We start from the raw sequence: 14,695 nt of genomic DNA, 5'->3' as shown, positions 1-14,695 counted from the left end.
AGCCCTTTGACAGCCATGTTTCAGGCAGCTGCTGTAGAAATGAAGGAGGGAGTTTTAAAGTTGTATTGTGCTTGGCTGCCCTTGCCTGGTGCTTTTGGCTGGCTGGGACACGACTCGCCGTGGAGGCGATACCCAACATTTCCTTCTGCTCTTAAAAGAGATCCTCCAGAGGGGGAGATTTTGTTAGGGAGCGGCATGTCTGACAACATGTGAGTGCTGTTCTAATGGAGACAATATTAGCCCCAGTCTTTGAGGCACGGTAGCTCTTTGCTCCCTGTGGCTCAGTTTTCGAGGCTGCCCGTTTTGCAAGTCCAGCTTGGGTGGCTGGTGTGATGGGAAAGGCAGCAGGTGCAAGGGAACATGTCCTGCCTTGCTTCATTCTGGACTTCTCCCTCGAATTACTTCTAAAGCTCCCCACGGGGACCATCTGTCCTTTTCATCACATCTGTAGGAGTGAGGCTGTTGGAACAAATAATCCCAAGGGCAATATCATTCTGGCAGCGTGAGCTCACACAAGGTGGAAATTAAATGGAAGGGAGTTAGGTGCTCTCAATGTTCAAATTCAGCAGCTCACTTAAGAAAACTCTTTTCTTCTCAGTTCTTTTTTTCACCTTGCGCTTTTCTTGCTGTTTTTCTCCCATTCTCACCTACACAGAACATAAACGTTATAGGTTTCTGAATGGGATTTCCAGTCTAGGATGCCTCAGCTGGCAGAAAACAGGGAGAAAAGTCAACAGTTTGGGTAAGCTTTCTCCCTTGATAAGGGACACTGCCTGTTGCTCATAGTCATGCCCTGTGTACAAGCAAGAGTGTTTGAAAAAAATCCGGGAGAGAACCTGTGCTCTCATAAACCATCATCTTTCTTTGGAAATCTGCAGAGTGCTAAGTATACACACAAGTAAAGAAACCCCATCCCTTTGACAGGTTTGTAGGAAGAGGCAATATCTTTCATTAGCTTGCTACGGTTGGAAAAAGCATCAAACTTTAGCCAAGAACCCCTCTTCAAGCCCACAACAGAAGCAGCATCTTTCAAAGACGTATGCTAGTCAAGAGTAGTTATTCAGAGTTCAGCCCTTCTGAGAAGCTGTGTCATTTATTGTCAGTGATTTAAGAAAATCTTAGGGTCAAATGTTGCTGATGCAGGCTGATGAACTTGATGTCCTGAGACAGTTCACCTGTAAGTCAGAGAATTGATTAGCAAATAAAGAAAGATTTTATTTGATGGGATGGAGAGTCAGCTGGATAAAAATGGTTTTAATAATTAGGAATATAGTATTGTCTCTGATCTCCTTTGCTATTGGTGTCGGGCAGTCTGCAGCTACTTAGGGCTAGGATGCATAGCAACACACAAGCCTAAACCGTACTGCAAAATTAGTACCTCTCCTTTCATCTGGGATTTGCCTCCTTTGCTGCAGCTGTTTTGTTTAACGGTATTTGTGGGCAGAAGGCAAAATGTCGGCTCTGTGTAGAGGTGTATGAGAGTCCTGTGGCAGGCCCAGCATCATCATTGCCTCTGGTGTGCAGAGACATGTGGGCTTCTCCTTGAGATCTTTTAAGAAATTATTGATTACTTCTAGCACTGTTGTGTTAAAAAAAAAAAAAACAAAACTCGTTTGAGGTATTTTTCTGTCAAGGTTTCCTGGAGATGTGGTCAGTGCCCCAGGCCTGTCTGTTTTAGAGGCATTTGGACAATGCTCTTAATACTGTGCTTTTTGGTCAGCCCTGAAGCGGTCAGGCAGTTGGACTACATAATCCTTGTGGATCCCTTCCAACTGAACCGAACTATTCTGTCCTATAGAATTGTCAGTCTGATGGTACTAGTTAAATTAATGGCAATTAGTCCTATTTCTGTTGGGGGAAGGGAGGACAGAGTAAATGGAAGTTCTTCAGAACTTACTTTTCAAAATGTTCTTTTTTTCAAAAAAGCAACATGAATCCTTGGGTATGGACTAGCCTTTACTAGAGGATGTTATGAGTTAACCATGTTTTTGCTCCATTTTACTGTGTACTGTACTGAAATAGATCTGTGCATAGTGAATAATTAAATAAAACACTTTGAGTAGACAGGCATTTTAGATAACATAGATATTATCAAACTAACATAAATGTGATGCATAATGTTTAGTAGCTGGTATTTGAAACAGGTATAGAAATAATTGCAAAACAGTTTTTGACTGAAAATGTATATCCACATGGGATAGTTGGAGAGAAGCAGGTTCACTGGTGTTCTTAATGTGGAGTAAGTCTGCATTCGTGTTCCTACTGTGAAGCTTCCTATTCCTTTCAGTACTATAACTGTACAGGTGTGGGGTTTGTTAGTTTTATGTTGTTTTTTTTTGTTGAGTGGTTGGTTTTTTTTTTTTTAAGTATAAACCTGATGCAAGTTCTTTTAACTTCAAAGTTTGTCCTCTTGCCGAATGGTGTTTATGAACTCTAATCTGCACATGACTGAGAGGAAGGGAGAGGGAGCATGTGTTACAGAGCTGAGACTAGTATTTACTGGGAAAAGTCACTGCATGAATCCTGACACCTCTCACCCAAAGTTGAGTAAACAAAAGGGTGAGAATAAGAAGTAGTGAAGATGCTCAGTTGTAAATCTACTTGTAAAGATCTTGAAACAGGCGCAAGTGCAGTACAATTTCTGTCTTTATTCCGGTTAATGATGAAACTGATTGTCTCAATCTCATATTTCTACTTAATATCTCTGGTCCTGTGTTCTCTGCTGACACCTCTTTAAAGGAGATTTGCCCCAGCCAAAGCCCTGTCAGCTTTCCTGGTTCCCTGGCTTACAACTGAGACCTAGAAGACATATACCTTGGCTTGGCTTTAGAAAGCCATGGGCAGGAGCAGGATGGCAGTAGCCTGCCTGTGCTTGTTCCTGGCCTTGTGCTTGGTTCGGCTCACACCTGCATCTCAGAATGAGATGGTGATTGATGCCATCTTCGTTTGCCTCTGATCCCTTGTTGCCTGAAGGCAGAGACTCAGCTGGCAAGGTAGTTTCTGTCTCAGTGCAGGTCTGCTACCGTTCTCATGACGTAGCCCAAGAAAAGCGGACTTTGAACTGCCTGAAGGCTGTTAGGTGTGACCTGACATAGATGCTGGCCATCTCTAGCTGGCCTGCCTCTTCCTTGACTGTGATGTGGGTGCACTGACAACTCCCTGCCCCACCTTTCCCTTTCCCCTGCATCCTTGTATCCTCATGTTTGGCTAGCGATGTGTTACAGATCCCCTGTCTGCTTTTTCTGTTGGGCTTTGGCTGACTGTATTCTTGCAGACTTGGAGTTGAAACATTGTTGGAATAGAAGAGTGGAAAAGGTTTATCTTTCTGTTTTGTGGTTTACTGAAAGACAGCTGACACAGGAAGAGACAAAATTTTGTTCTTGAATTTCAAAGTTATTCCCCCAACATTACAGTAGCTTGTCTGATGTGATTTGTGTTGCAGGATGTATAGCTTAATCTTCTAAGTATTTTGCATAAAATTAAATTTTCTCTGCATTATCCTTGAAGCTTTTATGACCTTCTTAGTCAACTCCTTCTAGAAACTCTAATTGGAAAAAGGTTCTCATGGAGTAATGTGGTGCATCATACATCAAACTGCTTCAGTTTCATAAGAAATTTAACCTGAAATTTTTTTTAAAAGCCTTGTAGTCAGGGGAGACAAGGTAATTGCATTGCCTGTTAACCACTGGGTTGCATACAGTTTTTTCAGAGACCCTGTCTAGCCATGTAAGTTGTCATAGCAGCTGAATTTATAGAGCAAATAGCAGTGCATTTGCTTTATAGAAAGATTACCACAGTATCCAGGGGTTTTAATGGACTTTTAATCTTTTGGTTGTGTCAGCTCTGGATGTGCTGTTAGCGAACCACCATTTTTCAGGAATTGTATGTGGAACTTCATTTAAGTTGTCTGCCTATTGAGAGCATTTAAAAGAGAATTGGAAACCTTGAAAGATGCACAGCATCATGCTTTTTATTCATTCCCATTTAATGATCTCATTCTAACAACGTGGAGAATGGAGCCTTCTAAATCTAGATGGTGGTCCCTTATTCCCACCAGTCTAACTGAACGTTAATTCTCTTGTTTCACAAATCCTCTGAGAGATGAAGTGAGCCTAGAAATATTTTAGAAACAATTTTTAGACCCTACTTGCCAAATTCTCTTAGTCGTCGTTTTAGCAAAAAGACAACTGACATGGTAAGATGAAAATATCTACTGGAATTCTGGGGTTTTGGTGACTAATGTGTTTTGGTTTTGTTTGTTTAGAAATTCTTCCTATATGGATCAGCCTTCTAGTGATGGTGAAACCGGAAGACCACCACTCTAAGCAAACTCAGGATGAATCGGGTGCCAGGTGATGCAGAAAATGCTCACAGCAGCAGTGTGGAGTCCTGTCCTTCCTTGCGGGATGTCCACTCCATCAACCCAGCGCAGCTGATGGCAAGGATTGAGTCATATGAAGGCAGAGAGAAGAAAGGCATATCAGATGTCAGAAGGACTTTCTGTTTGTTTGTTACATTTGATCTCTTATTCATAACCTTGCTCTGGATAATAGAATTAAATGTGAGTTTTTTCTTCAGTACACTTAGACTTTAATTTATTTATTCACTTCAGGAATGGTTAATAAGTTGCTCTTTTCTATCCCAAATTTTATGCTCTTTGTATCTAAATTAAAGCAGCTTCTTACTTTCAAGCTTTCATGAGCATAGTATCTACTCAACTGCATCTACTTTTAGTCACTAGGATACATGGTTTATTATCTTCTTATCATTAAACCATTTGATGTTCCTGTAGTCTGTGAACCATGCTGAAGAAACCATTGGAAATCCAGTGAACTTTTCAGGCAGGAAGTAAACAAAAATGTTACTGTACATCTTTGAATTTGGCAAGAAGTGTGAATTTGAACAGGATTTGAGAGTTTGCCTTCTGACTAACTCAAAGTCAGTGATATTTCACGGAGGTGCTAGTCCCTGGAAAGACTTCCAATGACCAAACCCTTCTTTTGCTGTGATGTATTTTCTTTGAGACAAATTCGGTCATACATTGTGTATGGCAGGATGCATTTAAGCAACATAAACTCCTACAGTTGCCACCTTTTAACTCCAACGTTTGTGATTTGGAAAACAAGGCAGTTGTCCTGAAATTTCCAGAAAGCAATAGGATAGTTGATTTGTTATTATTTCATAAGTAGCATCCTAGTTCTTGAGCTCAGTTTTAAGCTATAATCTGAAGTATGCATTTAAACAAAGACACACAGGAAAAATGGGAGGAATCCCTTTTCTAGACAAGATCTTGAGTAAACATTTTTTGTCAGCTTCCTTTACAGGATAAATAACCTTGGTTATTGATCTGACGTTATGAAGTTTCAGGAGCTGACTGTTCAAGTAGTTCATTGATATAGTGAAAAATACACTTTCTAATTTAATTTGAGAAAGCAGACTTATCGCCTGAATGTTGTAGTTCTGGGACTAGATTTCCATCATCTCTCTAGTTGGAAAGGCTTGTATCCAGTGCATGAAGTTAGCTTGGCTCAGAAAAGCAGCATAGTATTCTGACGCGTTTCTTTTTTTAAGCCAGTTTCTCAACAGTTTGTTCAACTAAGAGGAGCAGAGTCTGGGTTTGTATCTCTTGTTGAGAATTCAGAGTACAGATTTTCATATTGGTTCTCTCAGAATATTTAAGACTCTGTATAGAAAATGCTACTAACTCATGTCTCATTTTGAACACCACATCATTAACGGACCTCAAGATCCTAGCAATTTTCTTTGTGAAAATCTTTGTTTTAAGGAGAACATATTATGAACTGGAGTCCTATGCCACCAAGTGTCAGCAAGAATGAAAACTATTTCTTTGTCTTCAGAATTCATAATATTAGAAGCCATCATTTGAGATGTAGGATCTGACACATGATTAAGTTCTTCTGATCTGTTTTTTAAATTAAGTTTTGTTCATTGGGAAGTCAAATAGCACTGCGTTAGGGCAGTCTGTCACTGGCACATAAATAGTGGGACTTCAGAATTGCTGCCACAGTTCCTGTAAGTATTGGTTTTTCCTTTGTTACCATTATCAAATGTGCTTAGATGTAATTTATTTTTTTAAATGCTTCAGGGAGGAACTCTATGGCAGTTTCAGCAAACCCTAAATTGAGGCTGTCGTGGTTCTCTGTCCATCCTTAAGTTAACATGGTGCTCCTGCAGCCAGTGAACAACTTGGGGAGGGGCCAAGTTGATCTTCCTTATTTATGCTGGAAATAGATGATCACACCTGATGCATTAGAGCAACCAAGGAGAAGCTATATTTGAAAGTTCTTTGTCAGGTATCCATACAGTGGAGGGAGAGGAGAAGAAATAGAAGAAATTTGGAGTTGCCATGAATAGTCTCAGGAAAACACTGTCCAGCAGTGTATTTGGGAAGAGTGTGCAGGAGTCTAGACTGCACTGCTGTGACATGGTGAGCATAGGTTGTTGGTGTGCTTTGGTACCTCCTTTCTTTGAAAGGATGACAGCAGTCAGACACAGTATTAAAGCCTTCTGTTGGTGGTGTTTTCCAGTGCTTTACACAAGTATTTAATGTAGTGCTTAATTACTGAATTCAGTATTAAAAACAAGAGGATATGGACACTAAGGTTTTTCGCTCACATCTGAGATATATATTCCTCTCACTCTCTGACCCAATACATCAATGATTTTCTTACTAACCCAGTCTGAACAGGAAAGTGTCACTGTTTGAACAGGAGTCCTTCCACCGGAAAGAAGCACAGTGGATAAGGAAGATATAATTTTGAATCCCCTCAAGCAGATGAAAGACTTAAGCTTGGACATTAGTTATTTGTGGGAGAATGATCTAATACTTGCACCTTCTCTGTCTTTTACAGTGGGTTTTTTTGCTCAGCTCTCTTTAAACAAATAGTATGTATGCTGACAAGGAAGAAATCCGGAGTATGAATTCAGTTATTGTTTTGTTTCCTAGTTTCTAATGTGACTAACTTAAGCTAGTTTCTGGGTGGCATTTTTATCTGCTGTTTTGATCCTCCTCATGAGACGTAAATTGCTCTGTGAATCTGTGTAACAAACCTTACATTTAAACATTTCTTCTCTCAACTTGTTTGCTTTTATTTTGGAACAGTCTGAAATGTAGCTTGCTAGGCCAGGTGGTAATCCTAAATGTTTTCACTTTGAAAATTGTTTATAATCATGAAAAACAAATAAGGACATTGATCTTGAAATTGGCATTATTAGCAGATATATCCTCTGTGCTTAGTTTAATGATCTTTTTGCACATCAGTGGGGAATTACTAATTTCACCCTTCAGGTTTGTGTGTATTTTGGCTTCAGTACCTTCTGTTCTAAAGCTGTGCTTGTTGTTTCTTTGTAGGTAAAAGGAGGCATTGAGACTACCTTAGAGAAAGAAGTCCTCCAATATGACTACTCTTCTTCATATTTTGATATATTTGTAAGTGTTCTTTAAAAAAAAAAAAAAAAAAGCAGCAGCAAACATATTGTTTTCCCACATTCCTCCTTCCACAGATGTTTCATAGTTTGAGTCCTGTGAAAGGGCTGATCTTGATAATTTAAACCAGAAGGACTTGTGCCAAGTTTCACCTGTCTAGGGGTTGCTCAGTCCTGCTTTGGGAGCAGGCTCATGGAGCCTGTGGGTAGAGATGCTTAGCCACATTTAATTACATCTTCCACTTTGGGGGGCGTGAAAAAAGCAGATGAAAAAAACCAACCCTCCATCAAGAACATGAGACTGGTGTAACAAAGATAATTTGTTAAGAGGACAAGATCAATAGTCCTCCAGCTGTAAAATAATTTTGTTTAAAGCAACATTTTTGTCCTTCCACAGAAATAAGTCAGCTGCAGTGAGGAGAGACTTGTTCCCAGGTTGGCTTGTATAGGTCAGGTGTTTTTCATATTTCTGTGGTTTAACTCAAACAGCTTTCTTGTAGTAAAATAGATAACAAAGTATAATGTTCCTTTGCTTTGTATAAGCACCTTGGGCATGTGGGAGGAACTCTACGGCATTAGGAAATCTCCCTGTGTTTTAGCAACACTGTAGCTCTGTAGTTTCCATGTGTTTTACAGTGCATGGGCCGAATTACTGATCTGAAAGTAAAAGCTGTTTCTTTATAGTTATTCTGAAGGGCTCCATGTTTTTGCAAGATTATTAGTTCTACCACATCTTACTTGCCTGGAAGAGATGAGATGGTTTGGTATCAGTCATTTTATATTGATGACTGTATCCAGAACCTCTCTTTGAAACTGGTGTAAAACCCATCCTTGCTTCTGCATTGGGCCGTTTGCTCTGTCAAATGGAATGAGGTACTGGATACAAAATTTTCTTAAGCTAGCAAATTCTGCTACTTCTCCCTTTCTCTCTCATTATTTTGCTGGCACGTTCTCTCCATGATATACCTTACTGCATAAAGCAAAAATTGTTGCCTGTAAATGTTGGTGCTCTGGAAAGTATTTTGCCCTGTAGTTGAACCAAGGGTTAAAAACATGTCATGCAAAATAATAGACTTATTCCCTGGGAAAAGTATAGGTCATTAAATTCTGCAAAATGTTTTGTGGCCTTATGGAGGATTTCTTCTGTTACTGCTACACATCACAGGAACATGTATATTTGCATAAGATTAAATGAGTTCGTTATACCTCTGGCCATGTCTATCCTTGATTTCTGTTCATTTTTTAAGCATTTGTCTCACATTTTTGAGGTCATCATGAATACATATTTTAAAATTAATTGAAGGCAGTCTAATATCGAAGAATAAACAGGAAAATTGAGGATTAGGGTCCTTGTCTCAGAAATCTCATCTTTCTGCTATTGATTTAATTTTCTGGCCTAGAAATACCATAACTTACGTGTATTTACTGCAGAATATTTGCAACAGCTTGCTATTGCAGGCATCTCCATAAAGAATAACTGATTGTTGCAATATTAATATTTCAATAATTACTAAAACCTCAGTAAGTAAACTGCTTTTAAACTTTCCCACTTTCTAATTGCATTTGTGAAGTTTTTAATGATACTCTCATGCAGTAGCACACCACTAAATTCAGTGAGATGCACAGTGATGCTCAAGGTATTTGCTAGATTAATTGCATCTAATTTAAGTGCTTAGTCAGGTAAAATCATCATGAACATACTTTGTGTAGCTTTCTTATGTTTCGAACTTATTTGTGGAATTGAACATGCTTGCACGTTTCAGCCTATGTAGGCATGTGATTGGTGCCATTTGCTTTACAAATGGGAAATTATGTTCTCTTTCCATTTTATGAGCACACATGCAAATTTGTTTCTCAATAACAGATCTTGGATTGTCCTGTTTTAAGTTGTTCTGTAAGCAGTTAGTATTTTCAGTGAGCTGAGAATCTTGTGGTTCTTCTGTGTTCTGAATTAACCAACAAATATTTTTTTCCTTTCTCTATAGCTACTGGCAGTCTTTCGATTTAAGGTGTTAATACTTGCATATGCAATGTGCAGACTGCGCCATTGGTGGGCAATAGCTGTGAGTAGTAGCCAAGCATAATGGAGTTTTAACTAGAATGGATCAAAGACAAAATTTTAGATGCCTCTTAACGCTTGTATGTTAAGAAACATCTTGATGCTATATATGAAAATTCGCTGTACAGTAACAGAGTAAAAAATTCTGTTCTGGAAGATTTGCAGCCTAAAGACAAGAATTTAATAGCACAGTGGTTGTGGTAACATGTTAATGCAAATTGAAGACTTATTTTGAATCCTGTATGGATGGCTAGTCATAACTCCTTGTTACCTCTGACTTGTTAATTAATGTTTGAAATATATTTGCATTTGAAATAGTGAACTATATTTAAAAAGAATTGGCATTACTGTACCAGAGACCCAACTGTCCATGAACTTCTTAGCTTTTTAGAGTTTTAGGTGACACTCATTGAGCACAAGCACCTGTGTTGCTTCCAGCTCTAATACAAAATGTTGAATAAGCATCCTTTCTTAGAAAGAAAGTTCTTGAGAACTGTAGGCAACCACAGTGGATTGGAGCAAGTATCTTTAATGCAGCTGTACCATGTAGATGTGGATACTCATGCTTCCACCAGTCAATACTATAGACTGTAATTACAATAGGCAATATTGCTGGCTTAGCATGTTGTAATTCTTAGACTTTTTTTTCCCTTACCCTGTGATGGATGCACATAGAATGTGTTCATGTATAACTTTCTTCAAGTGAGTAACATGCGGTTCGTTTAGTAGTCTGAGATTACATGCCATGATTTTTTTTAAAATGTGTTATTAGCATAGCACAAACATGTCATGGTAACTGCTGCTCTGATGGTGTTTAAGTGCACACCTCTCAAAAATCCCTTTCTCTTAGTTGTGTAGCTTTAGTGTATTTCTTCCAGTGACATCCTCCAACTTGAAACAGTTGTTTTTGAGGTGATGAGAGTGAACCCATCATGGTAGTAAGTAATTAGATATATAAAGCTTCACTGAAGGTTTTGCAGAAGCCATTAATCTTAAAATCCTACCGCTGCTTACCAGAAGCCAGTTAGATTCTGCTATTATTTAAAGAATTGCTGGACTCAAATGCACTAACAGAGTGAGAAGCCTTGCTTAAGTGGTCAGCACTTGTCCACTGCTTTTTTTTTTTTGATTTTTTTTTTTTTTAGATGTTTTATGCAGCCTGACATTTTTAAAATATGACAGGGAATACAACAAGTATCAAGTCTTCAAAATTATTCACTTCTCACAGTTATCAGTATGGGAATTAAAATATTAATTCAAATTTACTCCTGCAAAGATATTTTATTATTTGAAATGGATCTTTTGATTTAGATGATAGTGAAAAGCATTTGGAGCAATTGCTTTTTCCCAAATACATAGGTAGATTATTTTTGTAAAGGGACTTGGTGAATAAGATACTGCATCTTCATTATACAGTAAGATCACAATTTGTATAACTCAGTATCTGTGTAGCATCTAAACTGCTTATCTGCTGTGGGGAAATCAACATTTGGAGTTATCTTTATTAAGGAGGTTTTTTAAATAACTCTTTAATTGTATCATACTTGTCATGTTTTGTTAATCTATGATGTTGTTGGTTGCAACTGATAGATAATGGCAAAAATGAGAAAGTAAATCCATATATTAGTCTTAACTGTTCTTACCCTGTCTCTTTCAGTTTACAACAGCAGTGACCAGTGCCTTTTTATTAGCAAAAGTAATTATTTCACAGGTATATATTCTAATCAAACGTTTGTTTTACTTTGTTGTTTTCTTGAAAGCAAGATTCTTCAGGGTAATTTCTGCAATGTTGTGTGATTTTGTTTCCTTGAAGCTGTTCTCACAGGGTGCTTTTGGCTACGTGCTGCCCATCATATCCTTCATACTTGCCTGGATTGAAACTTGGTTCTTGGACTTTAAAGTGTTACCACAGGAAGCTGAAGAAGAAAACAGTAAGCTTTTGATAATTCCCTTCAATCACTGCAGTTGGCAACATTCGATCCCATGTTATCTGGCAGAAGAACGCTTCTTTCAGCTTCTCAAAATTTGAAGAGCTGTGGGAAAAAAATCATATGGCAGAATTTTTCTTTTTCTGGAAAGGAACATATGCTTTCAGAGAAGTGAAGTTTTAATTTAGGGAGGTAAAGTTAAAAGTTACATGTGTCAGATCAGCAATTTGTCAAGCACTCAGGAACATACATAGTTTTGTATGCTTAAGACATGAAAATTTAACTGACAGGCTTGTGAAATTTTATTTTCTGCATAATACATGGAATAAGTGTCTGGTTCCTCTTTTAGGAAGAGTGGTCACAATAAGTAACTCAGTGTCACTAACCTCTTCTTTTACAGTGGAGTAGGGAAAGCAAAGAAGTATTGTGGAGCATCTGCTTCATGCACAGACAGAATGAGACCAGAGACTTTTGCATTTTTTTTTATACTGTATCTCGGTAGACAAAGTATTTGATACATACACATGTAAATACTTGATGATCGTATTTATCGATATTATTGATAAATCCCTGTGGGATTCAATCACACTTTCTTTTACTTCGTTCCTACTGAACTTTAAATAGGTGGGATTTATGTAGAAGTCAATACTTTTTAGTTGAACTCTGCGTATTTCCCTAAAAAATTGGGTTTCACTGGAAAATGCAGATTTTAAGCAATTAAGTCAGAAAAATGATGGGCACATTTGGATTGTGTTGTGTGATAGTACTTATATAGCACCTTATTTGCCCTTAAATCTGAGTCAGATAATAACAGCACATTTGAGTAGTTTTTGCTTTTCGATCAGGTATTTTTCTCTGCTATCTCCAGTGGGAGTGGAAGCTGATTTTTCCCATCTTGCTGTTTTGCTTTAAAAAAATCCAACCAAAAACACCCCACCCCACTACAGCAATTTTCTGCCTAGTGCAACAACACTCATAATTTGGAGGTGTTTTGTCTGTAATTTTTTTTTTAAAAAGAAAAAAAAGAAAAAAAAAAAAAAAAAGGGCAAAACTGTCTTACCACTGTGAAGATTTCCAGCTCTAAAAGTTCCCTCCCATGAGCAGAATTTAAAGCTAAAATCCAACCATTTTGTGTCTTCTAGTATCTTGTGACTCATTAAGTGTCCTTCCTCTTCTGGACAGGGTGGAAATATAAGTAAAATAGATGTCTCTTTTGGAAACTTCGAACTGCTTAATAAGATAATTGGTATGTAGAAATTGTAGTTTGAGTTGGAGAGAGATTTTTGTAATAATTGCTAGCTACCTCAGATAGCTCTCCCAATTCGGTAAAACATCAAAGCTTTTTTTTTTTTTCCCCATCAGTAGAGAGTACTCTCAGCAGAGAGTAAAGGATTGAGGTTCAGTAGCTGTATGTTGACCTAAAATGTCATGTTTGCACTGTTATTATCAGAAGACCTGTTGATGGCAGTAAGGATGAGATGAATTAGCTTCTCTCCCAACCCCTTTTGGTTTTTGTCCTGTATTAAACACACCAGAACAGCCCCATGTCATTTCCAAATCGTTTTCCTGATTTTAGATTAAATTGAGCCAAAAGGAGTTGAAGCTTGGAGTAACTAGATGTGTGGAGAGAGATAGGTGAAAGCAAGCCATTAGCAAGGAGTCTTATAGTGACAAAGTAAGAAAATAATTTACTTGGTTATGTGTGGCAGAACACTGATCATTGAAGATACATTTTAGAGTTTTAGTTAGCCAGTGAATATTGATGAATTTACATATGGCATCCTAATCATGCAATTGCACATTGTAGAAGGAAGGATTCCTTAATTCATGCATAGAGTGCCTCTGTTTTGTTAGTGTGTCTTCTTAGCTGCCTGAAGTTACGTAGAAGACATAAATGTTAAAATAACAGTTTACTTTTTTTTTTTCCCCTGAGATATTTACAGAAGTAACTTGTTAGGAACGCTAACATCAGTCTTTAAGATTCTTCATCAATACTTGATCTTTAAGGTGCTATGTGATAGCATTGAGGATTTTTTTTGTTTGTTTTTAGGATTTTTGATAGCACAGGATGCTTCTGAACGAGCAGCTCTTCTTCACCCCGGTGTCCTCTCTGATGGACAGTTCTATTCTCCTCCTGAATCTGTAGCAGGTAGTTATGTTTGCATAGTGAATGATTTTCTGTATTGACACTAAACTCCTGCATATTTCACCCCCTTCAGAGGGGAAGGGTGAAGGGAAGAAAATATATTTGCCTTTTTAAATTAAAAATGTAATCTACAATCCTAAAATGAAAGATTCTTTTTTTAATTAGTAATTCGGTTTAGTTACTACCTATCAGACAAATTGCAATACACATATTTAATGGGGCCTCTGACATGCCCCAAAGGTGTCAAAACCAAGATAAGTCTGAAAGAAAATGGCACTGCAACTGGAAGGAGGTGGCTATTGTTTGTTTCTGCCATTGATGATCCTTATGGATCCCTTCCACCTTGAGATATTCTGTGATTCTGTGATCTGCTAGCAATTGTGTTTGTGCAGCAGTGCGCTATTTAATCCAGCCTAAACTTGGAGCTTTACAGTATTTTAGGATGAACAGTGAACCTGAAACTGCTCTAAAGCAAACTGCAGTTTAAATCAGAGGCTCTTTGCCTTTCATGTAACAAAAAGAAAAAGCCCTCTGTAGAAAAAGGTGAGTTCTGTGTGTATATTAAACTGAGGGCAAGTGTTAATTACATCTTAACTCTGCATATCATATGTTTCATTCTAGTTGAGGTATGAGCCGAGTAAGTAAAAAAATAAGTGCAAATACTGCAAGATTTAAGAATGTGTTTGCGGGCATTTCAAGGAAATGAGTAATTTATGAGTTGAGTGGATTTGAGTTATCTGAGGACACCGGGTGAGCCATCCAATCCTGTCAGTCTTTTTATGATAAAATGTGAATCTCTTCTGTAAAGCTGTGCTGTATTATACAATATATTTAAAATGTTAATATCTGCTAATTGCTACAAATACACTTGCCTATCTTGCATTATAGATTTAAACATGTTGATGATACTTTGCAGTATAATAGCTGTCTGGTTGCTGAGCATCTGGGCATAACAAATGACTTAGAGCTCCATCTAGGGTTGACAAAGCATTAAGATAATGTCGAGTATAACTAGTGATTCAGTGTAAATGTATTTTAGTTAAAGCTGTGAGCCTATCTTGAGGATGGTTGGAAGGCAGGTATGCTATTCCAAGAAAGGAAAGGACTTCAGACAAG

At 37.9% G+C, this 14,695-nt stretch overlaps 1 protein-coding gene across 7 annotated transcripts in view; it reads left to right on the top strand.

Annotated features, from left to right (window-relative positions):
* STARD3NL (STARD3 N-terminal like) overlaps positions 1 to 14,695 on the top strand; it is a 31,797-nt gene that overhangs the window by 15,999 nt on the left and 1,103 nt on the right. For 4 of the 7 annotated variants that reach the window (XM_026843806.1, XM_026843805.1, XM_026843803.1 and 1 more), the window contains 6 exons: positions 4,265 to 4,561; positions 7,373 to 7,450; positions 9,432 to 9,509; positions 11,163 to 11,216; positions 11,319 to 11,436; positions 13,484 to 13,582. In XM_026843806.1, the coding sequence (XP_026699607.1) occupies positions 4,337 to 4,561; positions 7,373 to 7,450; positions 9,432 to 9,509; positions 11,163 to 11,216; positions 11,319 to 11,436; positions 13,484 to 13,582 (652 nt within the window). In that variant the 5' untranslated portion in view covers positions 4,265 to 4,336. The remainder of the gene's footprint in view (positions 1 to 4,264; positions 4,562 to 7,372; positions 7,451 to 9,431; positions 9,510 to 11,162; positions 11,217 to 11,318; positions 11,437 to 13,483; positions 13,583 to 14,695) is intronic. The other 3 variants (XM_026843808.1, XM_026843807.1, XM_026843809.1) reach the window with 3 other exon arrangements.

Source organism: Athene cunicularia (assembly GCF_003259725.1).
Source record: "Athene cunicularia isolate RWA chromosome 2 unlocalized genomic scaffold, athCun1 chr2_part2, whole genome shotgun sequence".
Lineage (NCBI taxonomy): Eukaryota > Metazoa > Chordata > Aves > Strigiformes > Strigidae > Athene > Athene cunicularia.
Note: the sequence above shows the minus strand (reverse complement) of the source record. Positions and strands in the feature narration are given on the sequence as shown.